This window comes from Perca flavescens, chromosome 6, assembly GCF_004354835.1.
Source record: "Perca flavescens isolate YP-PL-M2 chromosome 6, PFLA_1.0, whole genome shotgun sequence".
In the NCBI taxonomy this organism is placed as follows: Eukaryota; Metazoa; Chordata; class Actinopteri; order Perciformes; family Percidae; genus Perca; species Perca flavescens.
Genome location: NC_041336.1, coordinates 38,216,971 through 38,241,198, shown reverse-complemented (window position 1 = coordinate 38,241,198; position 24,228 = coordinate 38,216,971). Strand labels below are relative to the sequence as shown.

The window sequence follows — 24,228 nt, the reverse complement described above, 5'->3', positions numbered from 1 at the left end:
CAGTATTAATCTTAATTTCTCCAGTTTCAATTGCTGCATTACATCTCTTAACCAGACCACATAGCAGGGAGGCTGTGGGTTTTTACAATTAAGGAGAACCAATCTCCGTGCAAGTAATATTATAAAGGCTGCCATCATACTATTAGCTCCCCTGAGAGGATTTCCATCTCCAAAGACGCCAAATATACCAATCAAAGGATCTGGATCTATCGTCTTTCCGACAACATCAGATAAAGTCTGGAAAATAGATCTCCAATAATTGTGTATTTTAGGACAAAGCCAGAACATATGTGCCAACGTGGCGGGAAACTGTTTACATCGGTCACAAGTAGCATCTACATTAGGATATATTTTGGCAAGTTTTACTTTCGAGTAACGGAGGCGATGTAGAACCTTGAACTGTACAAGCCCATGTCTAATGCATATTGAAGTTGTATGTACTTTCTTCAGAGCATTTTCCCACTGAACCTCAGGTATGACCAGACCCAAGTCATTCTCCCATGCAGACTTAAGAAGGGCTAGAGAGGTTTTCTGCAATCCTGACAAATAATTGTATACAAAAGATATCGCTGCTTTAGCTGAGGGTTCAAAAGTGAACAGAGATTCCATAGGGGTAACGTTCGGCAGTGTGGGGAAGCATGGTGTATTGGATTTAATAAAATTACGTATTTGAAGGAATCTGAAAAATTGATTTTGTGGCAGGCTAAATTTAATGCGCAATTGTTCAAAGGAAGGGAATATTCCATCAATGAAAATATCTTTCATTGTTTTAATACCTTTGCCCTTCCATAGGTCAAATGAAGCATCAACCATAGGAGGGAAAAAATGATTGGAGGATAGAGATGTGAGAAGCGAACAACCCTGCCATCCAAATTGCTGCCTGATTTTGGACCATATTTTAAGGGACTGCGTAACTATCGGATTATCCTTTGTGAAATTTAAAGGCAACGGTAAAGGGCTGTATGTTCCTTTTTTAAAGCATACTGACACCTTAAGAAACATTGGAAAGTGTTTTATATCTGCAGGGGTCGTTCTCTTTTCTTTTTTGTCTAATGCGGAGACAATTTGAAGTTGACTTCTTGCGGTTTGGGACAGAACAAGCCTGAAGGAAAGCAGGAGCAGATGTTTTGACTTACTAACTAGCAAAACATAATGTTTCCATGTTTTCCCTCAGTTTTGGAATACATAATTTCCTATGGGCGAGGTAACTTTTTTATTTTTTTAGAGACAATGGTACACAATCTGTACGTATATTGGAACGATACTATAATACACTTTTAAACTTAAGTTTTTGCTGTGAAAACGGGTCATTTGTAAGAAATCATGATCTGAGTCATTCAGAATTCCAACTTGTTTGACTTGTATCACTGCAATAGTGCTAATTTAAATTACAGCCCTAATGAGGTAGAGGCTGTATCCTCTTAATGTCGTCCTTCAAATCCTATCAACACTGCAGAGAGAGGGGGTGGTCTTTAGGAATGGGTCAGGGATCAAGAGGAGGGAATCTTGGTTAAGGGTCAGATCTGAGAAATGCAATACAGGGTTGAAGTCCCCTCCTGAGTGGGCCAGTGGAGCGGGTTTTCAACGAGGTTGACACACAGTTTTGGCAATGATTTGATCCAGTGAAATGTGAAACCTAGAGTCCTCAGTTCAGTTTTAGAGTAATTTCTGTAGTTTGAAATAGATGTGGAACTAACATGATTTTTATATATATATATATATATATATATATATATATATATATATATATATATATATATATATATATTCGAGTTCTGAGAAAACAATTCTCAGAATTCTGACTTTAAAGTCTAAAATTTATTTTTTTAGTCAGAATTCTGACTTTAATCTCAGAACTCAATACATGTTTTCACATGTGGCCCTAATCCTCTTCGGTAATACACAGATGCCAAGTATCTATTATTATTATTATTATATACAGTATGTGATGTCAGTTTGTCTGCTTGACAATCCCATTTTGCAACAATAAAATTGAAGTGAGATGAACAAAAAGAGAAACTTATCTTACTTGATAAAACAGATGTTGACAAAGTTTCTTTTTGACGACATCATTTCAAAAGGGGTAAAAGTTGAAGTTGGAAAAAGGTTATAAATTGCAATATATCACAGAATATTGCAATATGTTTAAAATTCCAATAATATGGTATTGTCCGGCCTCTGGTGACTCCCACCCCTATAACCTACCAGTTATTTTCTCTCCATTAATAGATCAATCATTTGGTCTGTTAAATGTCAGGAAATACAAAAAGTGGCCATCACAAGTTCCCAGAGCCCATATGGCGATGTCTTAAAATGTCTTATTTTGTTTGACCAAAGTCCCAAAACCTTCAGATATCATTTTTAATCATACAATATACTAATTGGAGTCTGAATTGTTGCGATTTTTATTTTGTTGCTTAAAATGACTTCAAAATTTTGGCAATTGAGTAAAAAAAGAAAATCTTGTTCTCACAGTGAAGTGCAGCATCACAGCTGGCAGGCCTTGTGTAACTTTGAGCTTTATTTTTGTTCCATTTATCGTCACAACATTTCTCACATCAGCTGGCATCAAAGCCACTGCACTTCACACTGCATAAAAACAGCAGTGATCGGAACCACGGCCACACCTGCAGTAACAGTCATGGTCACTTGTCTAGTCATATTCTGGATTTATCTTCCCACTTCATATTTCCCCTTCTCACTGTGCTCATAATCTGGTTATGAAATATGCATCCTGTTCTTCCTGGTACAGTGGTGCTCCAGTCCGTGTTTTAGCGGCTGCTGTCCGCCTGCTGTCAATGAACATCCAGCGCGTCCTCTGGCTTTATTCTTCTACGTGTTTCCATCGCTCCGCCTCTTCTTCCTATCTGGATTTTTTTTTTCTCTCTCTTCTCTCTCTCTCTCTCTCTCTCTCTCTCTCTCTCTCTCTCCCCCCCACCTCTATCCCTCTCTCTCTTTCTCCCCCTCTCCCTCTCTCTCTGTCATTGCATCCATTTTTGTGCATTTAAGAAATCTCCAAGAATTACCAACCTGGAGGAAAGCGAGCTAACCAGAGTGACAGAGGAGGGTTAAGGACTCCAAACGAAAACAAACAAGGACGGACCGGGGCATCTTTTATTCCAGCATGAGAGTAAAACCTTTCTAAAGGATGGCAGCGATGGGTTAGACAGGATTTAACATGACTGCAAAATAAAAGGCAAGAGTTCTTTTTTCATCCTCTGTATTTTTCAACTTTTTTTTTTTTGTTATCCCTGGATGGATGGAGGCTTGTGTTTGGAATACCTGAAGGTTGTAGCTTACACCCTGTACACTCTTGCTTCTTTTAAGGGCATCTAATCCTAATCCTGAGCGTTTTCTATTTCAGAAACGTCCATGTGTAAATTTGGCGTTTCAACCTGCAACAGCTTGAATAATGCGAATTCCCTTTTTGCAGGCAAGGTTCATTCGGCTGCAGCCTATTTCATAGCCCCACTATGAGCGTTTTATAGATGAGAAGGAAGCCTTTAATTCACATTTTTGACCCTTATTTCTGCAGCACAGTGTAATATGTGCATGGTACTCCTAACCAAGATGTCATGCCGCCTGTAAGCCACGGTGCCTCCCGAAAATCCCGACCGCCTGTTTGAAATTTGACGGCATTGAAATGTAACAACAACAAAAAAAAAATATCGCCCAGAATGCTGCTGGTTGACGGTGCTTTTCTCGTTTTGTAGCCACTGTGTGTAAAAGATGTCTGCTCCACACGGGCCCCGGGGCGGCCCCGGCCCTGCTGCTGCCTCAGCGGCCGGCGCCATGCCGGAGATGCCGGACCTCAGTCACCTCACCGAGGAGGAGAGGAAGATCATCCTCGGTGTCATGGACCGACAGAAGAAGGAGGACGCGAAGGAACAGTCGATGCTAAAGTAAGAGAAAAAAAGCAGAGATAGTGGGAGCTGTTGGTGCTGCTGGCGGTGGTGAATAACCCCTGGTGTTTTTTTGTTTTTTTTTAATTTGTGTAATTGTCTCTCTGGGAGATTATAGATAGGCTATCATGTTGCTGACATAGATATAGAGCGTAAATAGTCGTCTCCTAGCCGGTATAGAACCAAGGTGAGATCAATCTTTTCCCTCGCCTCGTTATCATCCCTTGACTCCTACTTTAGAAAACACTTTTGAATGGCTGAGTATCGTTTTATAATGCGGCATACATTCCAATCTCTTTCCACCACTTTGCTGTAGCTATAGCTGTACCATAATGGGCTGGGTAAGCAGCAACGGGCGCCATTTTCACGTAAAAAGCACGCCAAATTGCTTAACCTTTCCCCACGTACGTCACCGAGATTACACAATATGACACTGGAAAGATCATTTAAGGTGTCCTTTGTGGCAATGGCGCACGCGGGGTGTGTGTGATTTCAACGTTAACGTCTCGGTCGATCCTGTCGCCCCCCCCGCCCCCCTCCTCTTGTATACAGATGTCGCTCGGAGCTGTTTCAGCACCACGGCACTGTCCAGTGTAGGGTTTTACTTTTTAAGGTGGACCGGACTGTTTCCGCCAGCATCGCTTTAACCTTTACTGTGTGAGCCATAACTTTGCTTTATGGCGGAATATTACACTCTGTCGTCTTGCCCTGGTAATAAAAAACACTCTCAGTTGAAGTATTGTTAATTAAACAATTTGGTTTTACAAGCCAGGCTAATGAAGAAAGAGGGATTTCGGGCGGTTGCCTTAAATGTTGCCATCCTGTTGATTTTCTTGTATTTCTTCTTCTTCAATGAAAATGATGCACATGCACACGTTTTGACTTTTCTATGTGAATGCAGCATTGGTATTGGGCTCTGCTTTAGGTGATAACTGAAGAGTAAATGTATCCAGATTTCTGCTAGAGATCTCTGGCAGGTTTACTGTTGCTGCAGCCGCCCAGCATGGCTAGTGACATTAGTGTGAAAGATGCATGGCACTATCACTGGGAGCTTTTTACAGGCATTAGAGCTGTTGATTTCTATAATCAAGTAAACATTTGCACTAAAGCAGCATTGCTAATGGAGTGAAAGTTGTGCAATCCCTACCTAGTGCTGCTGCATGATAAACGTGACTCATGTAGGCTACTCCAAGACACGGCTTCCTCAGCCACTGCGGTACGTGCTGTGTTAATCATCCAGGCCTTTTCTGCCTTGCCTCCCCTTTCACTGTCTTACACCTTCCTCCCCAATAGCTGAGTGTTTTTCCTATTCCTCTTTGTCTGAGGTAAAGGGGATTGTCAGTTTCAGTCTCTCTTAGTCTGACAGGGATGTCAAAGCCTTGTCATGACGACTGAGCATGGGCAGATGAGGCTGTGCTTTTGCGACTGACTGACTGACTGACTGACTGACTGACTAACTGTCTCACCATAATGTTAGGTAATTCTGATCGCAGGCCACATAAGCCGAAAGCATACAAGACATTGGAAGTTCAAAGAAGCCTTAGTGACAATTGCTTGTGTTTCCGGTATGGCTTCTCTGTTGCATGCCTTGGTTACACGCGGATTAATATTAATATTAAGAGCAGGCTGCCATTTCAGAAATTCCGATTGGTTAAAAAAGTGTTCTGGAGACCCCTTGACCCCCTTCTGGCCTAATAGTAAAGTATTTTACTAATTCATACAACAAGATTATATTGGTTGGTTTTACTGTGTTCCTTTATCTATATGGACTCATCATAACAGTAAATCCCCACTTTTTTTACCTATGAATCACACAAGCATAACGTGTCCTAAAGCAGTGTTAATATGCACAGCACTGGCATAGGTGGATTAACTTGTCATCAGATTGTTTGTAGCCTTTCCAGCAGTGTCAAAAACAAACACCCACGCCGCATCATGCAATCCTATAGCCGGTGCATCTGTGCTGTCCCAGTCATGGTCCAAACCCGCAGCGGCTTGGATGGCTTTTCGGGAAAGTGGCAGTTTGAACATGGAAGTGTGTGATCTAACAGAGGGAATCCTGGGAGGATGGAGGGATTGAGAAGAGTGAGGGAGAAAGTAAGAGAAGCCTCCAGCTGCAGGGCTTGCCAACTTGCTGTCATCTCACTGGAGGTGCTACAGAGAGCGTGGATGGGAATCCAGTGCTGCTGACTCTCTCTTAGCCTGCTCATTCTTAACAGGCCTGTTGTGTGTGTGTGTGTGTGTGTGTGTGTGTGTGTGTGTGTGTGTGTGTCTGCATGTAGAAAATGTGCTGCACCAATGAGAATCAATTTCCTGAAGTCCATATGGTGGCGCTCTACATATCTATAGCTCATTGTTAGAATTCTGTCCTAGAAAGCTGCAGTCATTGAAGTACATTTAGGACATTTCTACATGCAAAAACATGTACAGACTACAGTCATTAAAATTAAACCTCTGAGGTCTATGGGCATTTTTAGATATCTTCTTGAATTCTCCTTTTAAGGGTATTTGCATATAAGTGATCCCCATGTGTTTCATATCAGAATGTTCAGAACAAACTCAGCTTTCTGCATGGTGATGCCAAAAATTGTCCCAGAGCAATGTATAAAGAGATAATTTGGCCCTAAAGCAGAAATATTTCTCTAATCTCTTGTGAAAACATACATACACTCAATCGTTGTGGTGCTTGAAATGAGTTTTCAAAAGTCGTGGGTTTACAAAAGTAGCATAATAAATGAATGAAATAGTAAATAAATATATATAAATATTATTAGAGTAGGAGTGTTGTCAAACATCGCTTGGACTCGCCGGTGCGTCTTTTGTCCTCAGAGGGTTAAGCATGGCTCCAGGTGCAATTGTTCCATTAAACTGAAGATGCTGGAGCTATTAACTATCTTGGCTTTCCATGCACCAGCGAGTCTCTGAGCAGTACAGCAATGATGGTTATGGGACCCCCACCCCCACCCCCACCCCCACCCAGACACTTTGTATCCTACAGGCAGGCATCAGCTGCCTGTGATGGGGTGACCCACAGAACGCCCGGGGCTCCACTTCTCCTTTCTCCCTCCTGTTCCTCCAGTCCTCTAGGGCTGCTTCCTGGTAGGGCTTGGTGGCTAGGAGGGCATCAGGAGGGGGGTAGTAATGTTCTCCATCCTAACTCTGACTTTCTCTTTCACACCTCTGCCCTCTAACGCTTTGTCATTGATTCTATTTCTCGTGCTGCATATAATGTTACCTGCATTATGAAGGCAGGAGCTGGCATTCGAGTAGGGCTGCAATTTAGGATCATTTTGATAAATTGATTAGTTGTGGGGCAGCCTCTAAAGTCCTGCAGCGGCGTGGGTTCAAGTCCGACCCGCTGCCCTTTGCTGTGTGTCATCCCCGAGCTCTCTCCCCCTTTCTGGTCTATCCACTGTCAATAAAGGGAAAAGCCCCCAAAAAATAATCTTAAAAAAAAAAAAAAAAAAAAAAAAAAAAAAAAGATTAGTTGTTCGGTCTATAAAATGTCAGAAAATAGTGAAACATGTCTTGTTTTGTCCACAACTCACAGATATTCAGTTTAATGTCATAGAGGTGTGAAGAAACTAGAACATATTCACATTTAAGGAGCTTTTTCATAAAAAAAAAGACTCAAACCAATTAATTGATTATCAAAATAGTTGCCCATAAATGTAATAGTTGACAACTAATTGATTCACTTTTGCAGCTCTATATTTGAGCACATGCACATACTCTCTCATCACAGAAACTTAAAACCCATTTTAAAGACCATATAACCATTCTAGTAAATATCCCAGTTCCACATCTTCCTTGTGACAGACAGTGTTCACTCGTGAATTGGGGGGACTGTGTCAATCGCTCAGGGAGCTCCTTTGACAGTGCTAATTATACTAGCTGCCTTGTAGGAGGGACTCCCACTGAGATGCAGCTAGCAGGGCTCTGAGGTGTCTGCTCCTCTGCCATCTATTTGGGCGCAACCATTTTTATTGCGCAAGACAAAGGACACCCCGGGTTCCTGTATCTGGGAACATAATGTGTGTCAATAGGTTTTTAGATGTTTCATATTAGAGACAAACATTTTGTCTAAAGACCCCCTTCTAGATAATTTTTGTCCAAGGGACCCCCATTTTGAAGAAACAAATTGGTTATTGAAATTTTAGTATTGACTTTTACACATTTTTCACACTATTTTCAATGTTAATATCTATCAATATTCAGTGTAACTGTATCATCACAATATTATGATTATGTTATAAAAAGAGACACCAAGCTAACCGTAATTAAATACTAACAAAATGAGTTGGCTACATGCTGTGATATATATTTATATCAAAATGTATTCTGTATTCTTGTAGTACTGTGAAAACTACACTTGTATTACACTTTAATTAGTGTGGCTTACCGGATGTACAGTGCGGGTGTAAAGCCTGACATGCCATGTCGGGCATTCTCCTTCCCTTCTCTATTATCTATTCTGCAAAGGCGCTGTCATTTCATCCGGGCCTCAGGGACGCCCAAAACGATTGTGATTGGTTAAAAGAAATACAAACAACCCAGAGCTGTTTTTGTCACCCTATACCTGAATATTGACTCGTGCAGCCAGACCATACTCTAGCGCTGACACAGCACTGTGGAGATAGCTCTGGCAATGCGAGACTACACTTCCACTGAATCGGGAAATTATGAGAGAGTGGTAAAAAAAAAAATAATGGTAAAAATTAGGGCCGGGACTTTAACGCGTTAATTACGATTAATTAATTACAGACTTTAATGCGTTAATTAATTACACAAAAAATAACACGTTAAACATTTTTTACGCATTTTAATCACACTTATTTTTGCACTGCGGGACGCTTCTCACTGGATGAGTTTTGGCGGACCGATTATACTGGAGCACCAACTAGCGTTCAGGACTTCAGACCTTTTATATATGTCAATGCTTCAGACAACAACAAACCACAGTGAACATTAGCGAAGAAGTTGACGAGACAGCATTGGTTGGTTCCGTGGATGGGAAATTTTGTTATAAAAAACGAACGGATGGAAGCGTCGATTGGAGCATGGTTGTGTGCATGCTATGCAACAAGGAATTTGCATATCACATATCAGCACATCGAGCCTCAAGTATCACCTTGACGCAAAACATTTAGCAGCTAGCCTGACTCCGAGTACAAGGACCCACAACCAACCTACACTCCACCAGATGACTGGTTTAAGGACCAGGGTAACTAAGTCTGAATGTACTTGAAAGTATTGTGTTTTACTTAAAAAAAACAGTTTACAGAAGGTCTACCTACCTATAGGCTACCTGAATTTCTGAAATGTACTATATTTCTAAATATGCTATTGCTACACTTAATGGCAAAAATTGCACTGGTCTGCTGGACTTGGTTGAACAAAAATAAACAATATTGTGTTGCTTAAGCTTATGTATTCAGTCATTATTCAATGGTATACTAAAAATCCATGTGAAAAAAATTACTTCTCACTGTTCTCAGGTCAAATATTTATGGAATTAAAATGCGATTAATTTCAATTAATTAATTACAAAGCCTGTAATTAATTAGATTAATTTTTTTAATCGAGTCCCGGCCCTAGTAAAAATCGAAGCAGCAGGGGTGCCCTGGTAGCTCACCTGGTTGAGCGTGTACCCCATGTACTAAGGCTCAGTCCCTATCGCAGTGGCCTGGGTTTGATTCCAACAGCCCTTTGCTGTCCTATCAATTAAAGGGAAAAAAGCCCCAAAATAATCTTAAAAAGAATTTAAGCAGCAAAGACAACTTTTTGTCCATAATATCAAACTCCAAAAACACTGTATCCTACAATTCCCGTAATGCAACTTCATATTTCTCTTAACCCTCCCATTCCTGGTCACTGTAAGCGACCAGAAGCTGAGAAAGACCTTAAATAAATAGGGATAAAGTGACCAAAACTTGCTGGACAGAGACAAAGTTGGCAACCCAAAGAAAGCCCACTGTGTCAGTTGTGCAAACAAGAGTTAGAGGCAGAGAAACACTTCCTGGTACACAGTAGCCTGTGTTAAGAAAGCAGAAGCAAATGATTTACCTAAATCAAAACTGAATAACAAGAATGTAAAAAAGCTCTCAGACCAAAAACAATTATTTTGAAAAAAAAACTTTGATTGTCATGGGAGCAACAAAATAAGCAAACTAGTAGAAAACCAGTGAAACACTTCAAAATGAGATTGCATCTGTGTAACGTACTATAGTGTACAGTATGTTGTGTAGTGTACAGTGTTTAAATGATTATACATCCATTGTAAAACGTGTACAACCTGCTCTAGCAATACTTAGTTATGTCCATGCTAGTCTCGCATTGCCAGACCCTCCTCCACAGCGCTGTGGAGGAGGGTCTGGCTAGTCCACACAGCATTCCGGGATGAGAGAAAAACGTGCTCTTGTTTTATTGGCATTTCTTTAAACCAATCACAATCGATGGAGCAACGGCGCCTCTCCTTGTGAAGGAACTTGTTTTGGTGGAACATGTGTACGTTCAAAAGTAGTTTTAGTCGTGCAACAGAAAACTCCGATTGGACAGATAGTCTAGCTAGCTGTCTGGATTTACCCTGCAGAGATCTGAGGAGCAGTTAACCATAGTCCTCACACCAGAGGTTAGTTTCCCCACACAAAGAAAGCGTAAGGTGACGGATATCCGGCCTAAAATGAGAGACATCCAGCGGAATTTCCGACGGCATCTGAACAATCCCGGAAGTGGAAGGTCGTCGTTATAGACTATGCCCATGACAATAAAGCAAATTTGAATTGGAAAAGATAGAGAGAATGAGAGACTGAGTGAGATGAATGAGAGCTTCCTACTGGACAGTATACAGTATACTCTCTCTCTTGCTCTCTCTCTCTGCTTTCCTCTTGTTCCCTTAGCTCACTGGCCTTCCCATGCAAAGAGCTTCCATCCCCCATCACTTTCCCCAAGGGAGAGAGGGAGAGAAAGTGAAAGAGCGGATGCTGTCTTGACTCCATAAAGCAGAACGCACGCCAAATGAATACATCATCATGCTAATTAAAGTAACAATGTGTTTTGGTTATGGAAGGTTGGCATGTTGTCAAGTAGTTTGGCTCAGCTGGACAAGGAAATTCAGTTCAAAACAATTGCCATCATTAAAATGATATATAATACGTTCAATAATATATGTACCATTTGCTCCTGTGCTTTTGTGGGAGTGAAGTTGCATTACTCTAGTGTCGAGGTCCTTTGGTGCCCTCCTATTCATCTACCTCTTTTTACACTTCAGCCATTGTATTCTACTCCTCTTCACCTGCATGTCATTTTCCTCTCTTCATTTGGCTCCACAGTTGGCTCAAAGTGTGGGAATATAGGCTAACTATTCTACAGATTTACCTAATCTAAATCACAGTGTTCTTATTTACTTTATAGGATAATGCTATTGTTATTTTCCTTGTATATTTTTCTTGTTCCCATCTAATACCAAAAGCATTTAAAGTGTAATATCACTCTGCATATAGGTCTTTTTTTGTCTTCACCAACTACTTTTCTTTAGCTTGCTAAATGCTCTACTGTGTTCACTAGCTAGTTGCTAGTCTTGCTTTGCAAGACCTTCCTTTACAGCGCTGCAGAGGAGGGTCTGGCTAGTCCACACAGCATTCTGGCATGTGAGAAAAACATGTTCTTGTTTATTGGCATTTCTTTAAACCAATCACAATCGTCATGGGCGGCGCTAAGCTCTGGACAGAGCCACGGTGCCTCTGCTAAATAGCCTCGGGAAAGAACTTGTTTTGGTGGAACATGTGTACGTTCAAAAGTAGTTTTAGTCGTGCAACAGAAAACTCCGATTGGACAGATAGTCTAGCTAGCTGTTTGGATTTACCCTGCGGATGTCGTGTTTCGTCCCTGTGTCAAGTTGTTGTTTTGAGTTTGTATTACATATTCTGTTTTGTTTTCCACTGTTTCCCATGTGTGCAGCTTTTGAGCGTTTTGATTTTGGATTCCCTGGATTTTTGAAATTTGCCTGTCTCCGGGATTTTCCCATTGCCTGTCGTTTGTTGGACACTGTTGAGTTTATTTAATTGCTAAATAAACTATTGTATTTATACTTTGAGTCTTGCCTGATGGGTCCATTATCTGTGTGCTTGATAGCAGAGATCTGAGGAGCAGTTAACCAGAGTCCTCAGAAATCCACCAGAGTGTAGAATTACAACACAAAGAAAGAGGAAGGTGACGGACATCCGGCCCAAAAGAGTGAAATCCGGCAGAATTTCTGGTGGCACCGGAGCAATCCCGGAAGTGGAACACTATGGATATAGACTAGACTAGTTGCTAACTTTGTCAGTGTGCCATCCGGTTCTGGGCACGTAGTGTACAGTGGGTTTATCAGAGATCTGTGGGAAACAGCTGCCTGTTGCTGTCCGACACAAGGTGGATGAGAACGGTGAACAACGGTCAACAGAACAGTTGCAGGCCATAAACTTTGAGCTGAAAGTTGCTTAAATGCTGCATAGAACTGAGTGGAACTGTAGGGTGGGGTGATAATTCTCCGTGGGTTCAACTTTACAAACAACCCGTTAGGGTTGGAGCACTAGAGAATATTCATGGCAGTAGTGCGGGGCAAGTGTGATTGCCTCAAAATAAACAACGCTTGTAAAGTGTAATAAATAAACAAGTGCTTATATATTCAGAAAGATAAAGGCAGATGTCACCAGGTACAGCAATGTGGCTCTACGGCACAGAGGAGGTTGAATCAGGCTTTTGCTGCACAGGCAAAACTTGTTAGTAGGATCAATTCAAAACTTGTTTTAACTTGTTCTAATTGTGTTCTACAGTATGTTCTAATGAGTCCCTTATGCATTTGAGGCTGGCCCGAGAAAGGAAGATAAGCTAAGATGGAAAAGAAAAAGGACACGAGAGGGCAGGACAAGAGGAAAGTGTAGGACACGTTAGCACACAGTAGGAGAGAGGAGAGGAAATGAGTAGGGACGAGGGGACAAGAGCAGAAGAGAGGACAGGAAAGGAGAAGAGGACATCAGAGAGAAAATGAGAGGAGAGACACTGACGTCTGAGATGCTATCAGGTCTTGCTGCTGATATGACAGCCTCAGTCTCCATTGACAGAGCAATCAGCCTGCCATCTGCCATAGCCTGCTCTTCTCTTGCGTGGCACAGCACAGCATCGGACTCTATTGTCTCCCCGCGCTTTGTTCTAAATAACATCTGCATTCGTCAGCATAGGTTTTATTCTCTTCTGGGCTCTTATCCTTCAAGCAAAGTTTGAAGGGATTTTCCTGCCCCTGGCTGCGCAATTTGAAATGCCCTTGGCAAAACATGACAGTATGAAAATATTTTAGAATGAGAAGTGGGTTGTTTTAACTACTACAAGGGATTTAGTTATGTATAATAAAGTATACACTGTACTGTTCAACTGCATGTGTTAGATAATTAGTCAACAGTGCCTCAAGCTGCTGTAACTTTAGGATAATGTGTTCAAGCAGCTAATGTTGGATTGGTAATATGTTGGTAATAAGATCGGCAGGTCAAATCCCTAGCTAGAGAAAGCATTGTTTGTATTGTTTGTTTGTTGCGATGCAATGTAATTAATTTCCCCAGATGAAGAAATTTAAAAAAAGTATATGATTGCAACATTAGCGACTAGTGATCCTGGACTGAGTCAGAACAGAACCCAACCACATAACATCTGGCCTGATGTTACATAAGCCTCTCAGCATGCTGTGCAAGAGTAGCCTGATTGAGAGCAACACAATGCGATAGAAATGCCGATGGAGCTGAATAGTAGTTTATGAAGGGAAACAGAAAAAAGGAGATGAATAGAAAATGCAGAAAGGTAGCCTCTGCCAATGAGAGCAAAGAGAGTAGAAACGGGAAGGCAAAAGGGGCCACTTTATCACTTTTATTGCCCATCCCCTGTGCCCGTCCACCCTGAGTAGAGTCAATGTAGAGGAAGATATACAGCATCTGACTGTCTGAGGGAAGCCCAGCGCTCCTGAGGAACATATGTGCCTGCTACAGAGTAGCTGGCAGCGTTGATATTAAATGTATCGCTCAAAATCCTGTGGTAGTGTGATGATACAGTTGAGACAAATTCAGCACAACACACTAATGGGCTTTACACTACACACACTAGTTACCAGACCCAATCGGAATCTGCAGGAAACATCAAACGTGTTAACATCCCAAGGTCTAGTTTCTTTCATTTGCTGAAAATCTTGCTGTTAAAAAAAAAATTTAATACAAATGTCTTTATTTGTAAGACTTTTTTTTTTGACAGTCAGGCCTTTATTGTAACAGCTGAGGCATGAAATGGGAGAGAGAGAGGTGAAATGACATGCAGGAAAGTGCCACAGGTCAGAATTGAACCTGCGACCTCTGCATTGAGGACTGAGCCTGTGTATATGGACATGCTCTCTACCACTAGGCCACCCATGAATACAAAGTTTTAATCTTAAAACATTTGCTCAAAATTCTGCGATCGCATATTCTGTGTGGCCCTGCTAATTACGAACTAAAACAGGAAACGTATTTGTTTCAAACTGCAAAGGGAAAGCTGTGGGACAGGTGTGTAGATAGTATAGCTAGTGCCTTTTCTCTCCCCCATGACATTCCCTCAGGGTTTGTTTCATGATTGTTGAACCCTGAAAGGTCAGAGGAAAAGACATCTCTCCACTCTGTACAGCAGAGGTCTCAAACCACGTGGCCTGCAGGGCCCAAATTATCTTTTTACTCTGCGGATGATGTGTGAATCAGCTAAATCAGTCACAAACCCGTGACCAGGGTTTGTAAACTCTGTTGTACAACAGCAAAGTCTGTGTATGCGTTCATAGTGTGGCAGTTATGCATGCATCCAAAGAACATTTATTGCTTTAATCTGTGTACGTACTGTGAGCAAGTGAGTGAGAGACAGAGACTGAAAGCAGGAAAGAGGAACACAGTTGCTTGGATAGAGAAAGAGAGACAGTTCCGAGGCTGCTGAATGGCCAGTTACTAAAGGTGGAACGTGGCACCAGGTCATCTCAAGCTGATTGCACTCAAAGAGTGAAAACCCTCACGCTGTTAGTCGGGCTATTAATAGTGGAGACATTCAGCTTTCTGCGGTGGCCGGCAAGCAGCCAGGCATCTGAACAGGCAGCAAGGCCTGCGGTCGTTTAGGCGTCCAGGAAAGCCAGGCAGCAAGGCAAAGAAGCTTACAGGACAAACTTCAACCACCAGAAAGACAGGAAAGCTCCTGATAAGGAGAGAGTACATTTAGTTCATCAACAGAGCTAATGGGAAAACAAATACATTGATAAATTAATTCTTAATTGTGTTGTGGTAAATGAATGATTTAATGTTAATCATAGATTTGATAGAGAGAGAACCGTTTAATAAAGCCAGATTTGATTTAATAAAGTTGATGATAATGACACATCTTATCCCAGCTTTCTGATATCAATAAACACACTTGTTGTAAAGTGGCTAAGTGTTGTTAGCATGCTCATTTATTAGCTGTTTGTTAAATTTCAACAGCAACGTTGTAGCAGCTAGTAATGAGAGATAAAATAAGGAAATATAGCCTACAAAAACTTTGTGAACTGTTGTTATTTATTGGTACACTTCAAGACTCACTTCATAAAGGGAATTAACAAGCCTGCTGTTGAATATTAAAGGATCCGTGTTATGCTCATTTTTAGGTTCATATTTGTACTTTGGGTTTCTACTTGAACATTTTTACAAGCTTTAATGTTCAGAAAACACACCTTTTTTTTCTCATACTGTCTGTCTGAATGTACCTGTATTCACCCTCTGTTTGAAACGCTCTATTTAGTCTCTTTAAGCCCCCCCTCCTGAAAAGCCCAGTTTGCTTTGATTGGTCAGCATTTCTGGAGCTTCAGCATCTGTGCTCTCTGAGTCTCTGCATCGTCATTGTAGCCGGGGAATGACTGTAATGTACGGAGCCTTTAGACGGCTCGTCTAAAGGCACCGTTTCTAAATATGGGCCGAAAAAAGATTTGTAGAGAGAAAAAACAACAACTTATGATTTTAACTTTAGACACAACTGGGCTAACTTTTTCTCCATGCTTCCAATCTTTATGCGTCGTTAATCGCCTGCTAGCTCTAGCTTTACATGTTACATACATGCAGTAGAGGCTGAGTGGTCTTATTATCTACCTCGGTGTATTACCTAAAATGTTGAACTATTCTTTTAGTTTTTTTTTTTTCTTAAACTCAAGCTATTAATCTATCCCTCCATCCATGTTCTGTCCCGTCTGGATTCAGTTCTCTGCAGTTGTATGCAAAGCAAAGATCCCCAGTTCCCCTTTTTCCAAGCTCTTTCATTTAGTTCCCCCCGGGGGATTCCAAGGTCTTCACAAAGTCTGTCAGTTAATATATTGATATATAATCAAGTATAACTTACACACTGTCTCAGTTTCACAAAACCAGTGTCTTTGGCCAAGCAGTCTACTAAATGATAAATGTTCCAGCTTCAAGCAAGGTTTACCCTAGTCTGAGATAAAGCTGCACCTGCTCGATGCCCCTCCCCTTCCACTATCTCCACTATCTATTTTGCAAGGGCACCGTTGGTATATTGGCTTAGCACTGCCCAGGACGGTTGTGATTGGTTTAAAGAAATACAAACAATCTAGAGCGTTTTTTCCCCTTTAGGAAAAACGGCGTAGCCAGACTATACTCCAGCGCTGATGCAGCACTGTGGAGAGGTCTGGTTATACGAGACTAGGTCCACACCTAGCAGGCCTCTCAGCAAGCTAACAGCTAACACTGTGGCAACATCCTTAGATATTAGCACATGGAGTGAATGTTGCTGCCACTAACGAAGAAGTTCTTGAAGTTTTTTTAGACCAGGACACAACTCGAGTAAGGTTAGACCTACCCCAGAATGCAAGCTCATGCATTTCATATGGGCCACCTTAATAAGTCCTATTTTCGGTAAACTAAGACCCAAAATAAGCTAGTTTTCATGTTGCAGATTCTTAAAAAGTGACACAACACAGCACAGACCTTTGTTAATTTGTCCTAGATTCTGACCCTGTAGTGAGAGTGAAGCTAAACACAAATGTCTACTGGATATACAAATGTAGAGTTGGTGTACTACTTGAATCACGGTATAGGTAGGCGTAAGAAGTGCTATAAACCCAAATGATTGTTAAAATGAAAAGAATGAAATGACAGCAAGCAATGAAATGACTTGGTAATAGTCCTCACCCGCCAGATGCTTTGCTCTGTGTGTGTGTGAGCTGGCATATTTACTAGCGGTAGTTTACACAGGGCGCTCTAATCTTTCCTTCCCTGTGTGTGTGTGTGTGTGTGTATTTGTGTGTTTGTCCATGGTCTGCTCATTCAAGACTCAGCTGGTTGGAGCAGGTGCAAGCTGGTGACTCAAACACATGGATGCTGCCTAGCCGGTCCTTCTAATATGCCTTTGTGTGGCTAAAAAACTCAAACCATCCAGTGCTTTCTATAAACAAATGCAACCTCCCTGTATTTGTCCAACACACACACAAACAGACATACTGCACTCTCAATGAAACACCTACACACACATTATCTCCGTAGAGAGTCAACCAGACAGTATCATTTATTATGTAAGGATTGGTGCAGGGATTCTGTTTGATACATTTGCTTATGCAATCCCTGCTCACATCCTTGGCAGTTTTATTTTGAAAATACATCCTGTAATCATATGAAGTGTTTTTGATATTGCTGGGAAACTGCTTGCTTTTAATGCACTTTTATTTCCTTTTTGCCCTGCATATGATTCATAGGGATGTAACGATGCATTGTGAATCAGCAAAAATCGATTGAAGTGTGTAAAGATTACAACTGGTTTACATTAAAAACAATTAATCGCGATGTAATTTTTAAACAGCCTAGGACTTAAAGTGATGGTTCGGAGTAATTTCACCCTAGGGTCCTTTGCACCATGACCTCGAGCCAAACACCCCCCCAGAAGCTTTTTTCACCTAGGTCGAACATTGGGAGAGTTAGCGTAGAGTAGCGTTATCACCTGAATAGCTTATTAGCACAGGGGCTAATGGACCCACGTTTGTATCTGGTAAATGACCCCACTAATAATGCCCGAAATGATACCAAACGTCTACACTAGTACAAATAGGTTATGTACTCTGTAATACTGTATGGATTGGAAAGTTTGTAAGTACACCAGAAGTTTATAACACTTGCCTGCTCTCTTCTGCTCTCTGTTGCTGCTGCTGCTGCTACCTGCAGTTAGACGAGTGCTTAGGGCCGTCTACAAATTACTACACCGAAAAGAGATACAACAAAAATATTTATTAATTTAATGATTAAATAAGGTAATGTCTCCAAACTTACCTCAGTTATTACTTGTCTCCTGCTAGTTATACTACAGCACTTAGTTAAAAAAAAAAAGTTAAATTAAAAAATATTTTTGTTGCATCTCTATTTGGTGTTGTAATTTGTAGACGTCCCTAAGCACTCGTCTCACAGCAGCAACAACAACAGCAGAGAGCAGAAGCCAGCAGGCAAGTGTTATTTACATAAACTTCTGGTGTACTTACAAACTTTCCAATCCATCGTTTTACGAGTACATAACCTATATGTACTACAGTAGACGTTTGGTATCATTTCGGGCATCATTAGTGGGGTCATTTACGAGATACAAACGTGGGTCCATTAGCCCCTGTGCTAATAAGCTATTCAGGTGATAACGCTACTCTACGCTAACTCTCCCAATGTTAGACCCAGCTGAAAAAAGCTTCTTGGGGGTGTTTGGCTCGAGGTCATGGTGCAAAGGACCCTAGGGTGAAATTACTCCGAACCATCACTTTAATCTACCGTACTTTTGCAAAGGTCACTACGTCTTCTTAGTTCATTTATTTGAAAAGATAATTATTCTATTTATTTAGTTGTTTTGATGTAGGACTGTTTTTTAAAAAAATCAGTTATTTGTCTGCAGCACATTCTGTTAAAAAATCATGACAAAATCGTGTTGTGAACATAAAATGGTGAATCCTATCGAATTGTGAGTTGAGTGTATCGTTACAGCCCTAATCATTTATGTTACAACTTTTCTTGCTCTCTTGTGCCATCATAACTCTCCTCCTATCGCTTTGACTTGGTTATTGTTCTTAGAGGTCCATCAGGGTTCAGGGGTTATGTGTTTAGTAGCATTACAGTGCTTTCTATGTACAGTAGAAGTAGCTGTAGCCAGATTACATAAGAAGCCTACTGACATAAATAAGGGAGGATAAAGAGCAGTCGTTATCATAACGTCACTAATGCAGCCGTGGCCCTTATATAAGCCTACTGTTGGAACACTACACACAGGAACTACCATGTAACCTACACTAGGACATACTGTACAACAGTACATAGACCACTGCTCACACTGCCTAGGGCTGAAGGTGGCTTTGTGGGCGCTTCAAATGATTTATTCCACATATTAAGTATCTGTATGTGTGCACGTGTTAGTGTATTCATGGTTGCTCAGTTTGTGTAGTCTTGCGTGTACTAAAGTATCTCCCATGAAAATAACAGTGAAAGGACCTGTTTTCTTTCCCTGTCATCTGACACTGATCAGAAGAGAGAGAGAGAGAGAGAGAGAGAGAGAGAGAGAGATACAGTCCATGTTGTGATCCCGGGATTGTGCTCCTCGACCGGAGTCTGATGGAGGATCTCCCACTAATCCCTTAATATCACTCGTCCCACTGAGATACTGCCGCCATCGCCATGGTGATGATGAGATGGCCTGGATGTGTAGTAGTCGAACGAGGAGGGAGGGGGGTGGGGTGGGGGTAGGGGTATTGCTCAACAGAACCATAGATATCCTCCTTTGTGAAGCTTAAATACCATCATTTGAAGTAGTATCTCAAGGCAGGAAATGCAGGCATTTAAAGCCACCAGGCATCAGTTCATGAGGACGGGGGTTCTGTAGAAGCTGGTCGCCTTGTCCTGGAGTGGGCGGCTGCTTGGATGGTTGGTTGGCTGGTTGGCTTTAAATCTGTGCGGAGAGGCGGCTAATGCAAGGGAATCCTTTGATTTGGGATTTTACTGCAGTCAAAGTCAAACAGATCAGACAGATGTTGGGAGACAGCGAGTTCAACTTCATTTCAGTCGTATAGTATTGTGGTCACATCTGTTTATTTGGGCTGAATGTGCCAATCTTTAAAAGCCCCTATGAACGTATCATGTAGTCTATGCAGTATATACTGCATAGACTACATAAAACTTAATTGCAGGTGGGGCTGCACATTATATAATTTTTTTTATCGCTTATGGTCTTCGCGATATCAACCGGTGCAATAAACACACCGCACAAGGCTGCGGCATATCTGTTAGTTTATCGCAAGTAATACCGTTCTCGTGATATTCAACAACATTATCTCATATTTTCCTCATATTGTGCAGCCCTAATTCCAGGGTGTGTGACGACATATGGCATCTACAGCCATATTTTTATCAAAGGGATGGGTGTGACCTGTGCTTGTCTGCCTGTGTACACTGAATGCATTTTAGTTAAGCAAGCTCATAGTGACATGCTGTTGCGATGAATTGGGACAGGAAAGAGTAGAGCAGACTGGGCCAACAATATGCAAAGTATCTATTACCTCTCTATTGTTAGCCATGGCTGGGCTATTATTATAGCCCAGAGTGAGACACAGTCAGCTGACTGCAGTTTTAAGTACAGCCCACCTATTGCTCCCAGCCAGGAACAACAACATCACGGAGAGCTTTTTGTATGTGCTTGAGGATGATGGGAGTTGAGGGGCGAGGTTTCGATAGTGGCAGAGAATTACAGTAAGATCATGATCATCACTAATTCCACTACCGTTTTTTTTTTTTTTTTTTTTTTTTTTTTGTCATATTTTTGGGGATTAAACATGAGATGTTCCACTGACAAGAAACCAGGCGGAAACTAGGCTTTTACTGACCATGAGACTGGAAATAATATGGAAATAGGCTGGATGAGATAGGACAGAATTGGTGCTCCAGGAGCAGTTTGATGCTTCACTGTGTATAGTATAGGCTTAGAGGAGGACATGGAGCTGCATTCAGTTGTCTCTGTCTGACTACTGGAGCTAAAGATTGGGCTAACGCTGAGGGCGGTGACCTGTGTTGGGGTTAGGGCTGAGTTTCTAGAGCATTCCCAGAAGAGCTGTTGAGCAGTGTATGGGTGGGGGAGTCAGCATGGGACAATGTCAGCTGCCAAGAAAGTGCTGATCACAGCCAGAATAAAATGTATCTGTGTCAGGATGAATAAAGTAGGCTGACAGAAGAAGCAACCAAGCATTCACCTACAAAGACAGACACGTCCGCACACACACCATTACCAAGCAAACAAGCACATATGGGCAAGAACACAAACATGGTGAATCACTGCCTCTGACTAAATGTTGCTCATATAGTTGATACATTTCCACTGTACAATAAACTAGCTGCGTTAAAATGAATATTGTGCATATGTTTCCTCTAAGCCCTGCATGGAAATACACTTGTGAATGTGTGGGCTGCTGGGTGATTAGCTGACTCCTTGCCACTTGGAAATCTCTCTGGAGGGGAGATATGGAGCAGCTCAATTGAATCCTGGCAGGTAATCTAAGGAAACAGATGGATTTTAGTTATATTTGGCAGCAGATTAGCCACTTCCCCGTTGCTCAGAAAATCTGCTGTTGCCAACTCTTGTTTGACAATCTGAATATTAGTCCTTGGTCAGGAGGTCTGGTTTGGGCGCTGTTAGATTGCCTATTCTGATGAGTGTGCCCCGCGGATTCAATCGTATCTGTGCTTTCTAAGGCCCAGCTGTGGTAGCTGGCCAACCCGTCCGCACCGAGGCGCTTGCCCTCTCACCGTCCCTCCTGCCCTGCCTATCGCACGGTGCCAGTGCCCCGTGCCAGAGGAAGTTATCAGCACTCTCTCCCCTGCCCCCTAATCCTTTCTGAGGTGGAGAGAAAGTGTTAAGTAGCACGTCTACTGGCGTTTATTAGCGAGGTGGAATGAACAGGTGTCTCAAGACCTAATCATTTGTCTTTAAATGAGCTGCTATTTTTAGTGCACAATCCTTTTCTTAGAGATTTCCGGGGGGAATGTACAGTACAGGTGGTACAATGGGGGATTTCTGTTTTATTTATCCTGCAGGTATAATGCTGACATGGTCATACACTGTATGTTGTTTTTCCTTATGTGGCCTGGTGGAGTACAGTTACACATTATTAAGGGGCTTTGGGGAAAATATAATGTGGTTGGAGTTTCAGCTAGATTTGACCCTGATTACATTTTTCTTCTTTATTCAGTGTTGCTTCCACATTTTGGACATTTACTTACAAATACACAAAATATGGGCATGTTTACACATTCTATAAACTACATTAGTTTTCTTTGGTTTGGTTCTGCCATAACCAACCTGGACATAACACACGTGTCCAAATGGTCACCAGAGAAGAAGAAGAAGAAAAAAAAAAGACTCAAATGTAATCCCAGAATAGAGACAAAAAAATGAAATACTGTAAAATAAAACTTAAAATTAAAAAAATACTGTGGGAGGTGCTGCGGGAGTATGGGGTGAGGGGGTCTCTTCTCAGGGCCATCCAATCTCTGTACAACCAAAGCGAGAGCTGTGTCCGGGTTCTCGGTAGTAAGTCGGACTCTTTTCAGGTGAGGGTTGGCCTCCGCCAGGGCTGCGCTTTGTCACCAATCCTGTTTGTAGTATTTATGGACAGGATATCGAGGCGTAGTCGGGGTGGGGAGGGGTTGCAGTTTGGTGGGCTGGGGATCTCATCGCTGCTCTTTGCAGATGATGTGGTCCTGATGGCATCATCGGCCTGCGACCTTCAGCACTCACTGGATCGGTTCGCAACCGAGTGCGAAGCGGTTGGGATGAGGATCAGCACCTCTAAATCTGAGGCCATGGTTCTCAGCAGGAAACCGATGGAATGCCTTCTCCAGGTAGGGAATGAGTCCTTACCCCAAGTGAAGGAGTTCAAGTATCTTGGGGTTGTGTTCGCGAGTGAGGGGACAATGGAGCGGGAGATTGGTCGGAGAATCGGGCGCAGCGGGTGCGGTATTGCATTCAATCTATCGCACCGTTAGACGAAAAGAGAGCTTAGCCAGAAGGCAAAGCTCTCGATCTACCGGTCAGTTTTCGTTCCTACCCTCACCTATGGTCATGAAGGCTGGGTCATGACCGAAAGAACGAGATCCAGGGTACAAGCGGCTGAAATGGGTTTCCTCAGGAGGGTGGCTGGCGTCTCCCTTAGAGATAGGGTGAGAAGCTCACTCATCCGTGAGGAGCTCGGAGTAGAGCCGCTGCTCCTTTGCGTCGAAAGGAGCCAGTTGAGGTGGTTCGGGCATCTGGTAAGGATGCCCCCTGGGCGCCTCCCTAGGGAGGTGTTCCAGGCACGTCCAGCTGGGAGGAGGCCTCGGGGAAGACCCAGGACTAGGTGGAGGGATTATATCTCCAACCTGGCCTGGGAACGCCTCGGGATCCCCCAGTCGGAGCTGGTTAATGTTGCTCGGGAAAGGGAAGTTTGGGGTCCCCTGCTGGAGCTGCTCCCCCCGCGACCCGACACCGGATAAGCGGACGAAGATGGATGGATGGATGGATTAAAAAAATTTATAAATAGCATATAACACAAACATGGTGTTGAAGCATGACAGTGGCACTAAAAGTGAATATTTCCATAGTTATTCTGGCCTTTCCCAAATCATACCAACAAACACTGCTGTGCCCCTGCTACATTACAGACATAAGTGAAAGTTCTGACATGCAGATTTGATTATAGTAGACAATATTGCACAAAACACATTTGTATAACACATATCTCACACTCACAGTTTCTTTGTATTCATTGTTATCTTATCTTATAAAATATAAATAAATATTAAATATAAATATAGATAAATGGCATGCATATGCATGCATTGTCATACATAACATCTTATTGCAACTATCTAACTAATTAAAATTTTTAGATAGGCATTAGACATTTTTGGAGTTACCACCTAGGTGGGTTACTAAAGTGTCGTCCTATATCATGACTCCATTGCAGGTAAAATATTCTTCCGGTGTAATGTATCATCATACTGTATGCACTAGCACCATACTGTACTGCACCAACATACATTTTGTATCATACTGCTCCAGCCAAGACTTGAACAGTATTGAGCAGTGCCACAGCCTCCAGTGAGAGATTTCCCTGTAGGTCACTTGCCTCTGAGTGATTTCAGACACACATTAACCTCTTCTCCTGGCAGTACTGACTGACTGGGATGGTGTTAATGATGTATGTAGTTGGTATTTACCCACTGAGCCAGATTACTCCCTTATGATCTAATTATCACTCAGTCTG

The 24,228-nt window shown here is 42.1% G+C and overlaps 1 protein-coding gene across 8 annotated transcripts in view; it reads left to right on the top strand.

The window, feature by feature from the left end:
* The first annotated feature begins 3,669 nt into the window (after window positions 1-3,669).
* The window catches only part of rims2a (regulating synaptic membrane exocytosis 2a), a 183,664-nt gene continuing 163,105 nt past the window's right edge, over window positions 3,670-24,228 (top strand). For all 8 annotated transcript variants that reach the window (XM_028579479.1, XM_028579477.1, XM_028579480.1 and 5 more), the window contains exon 1: window positions 3,670-3,902. In XM_028579479.1, coding sequence (XP_028435280.1) covers window positions 3,730-3,902 — 173 coding nt within the window. In that variant the 5' untranslated portion in view covers window positions 3,670-3,729. The remainder of the gene's footprint in view (window positions 3,903-24,228) is intronic.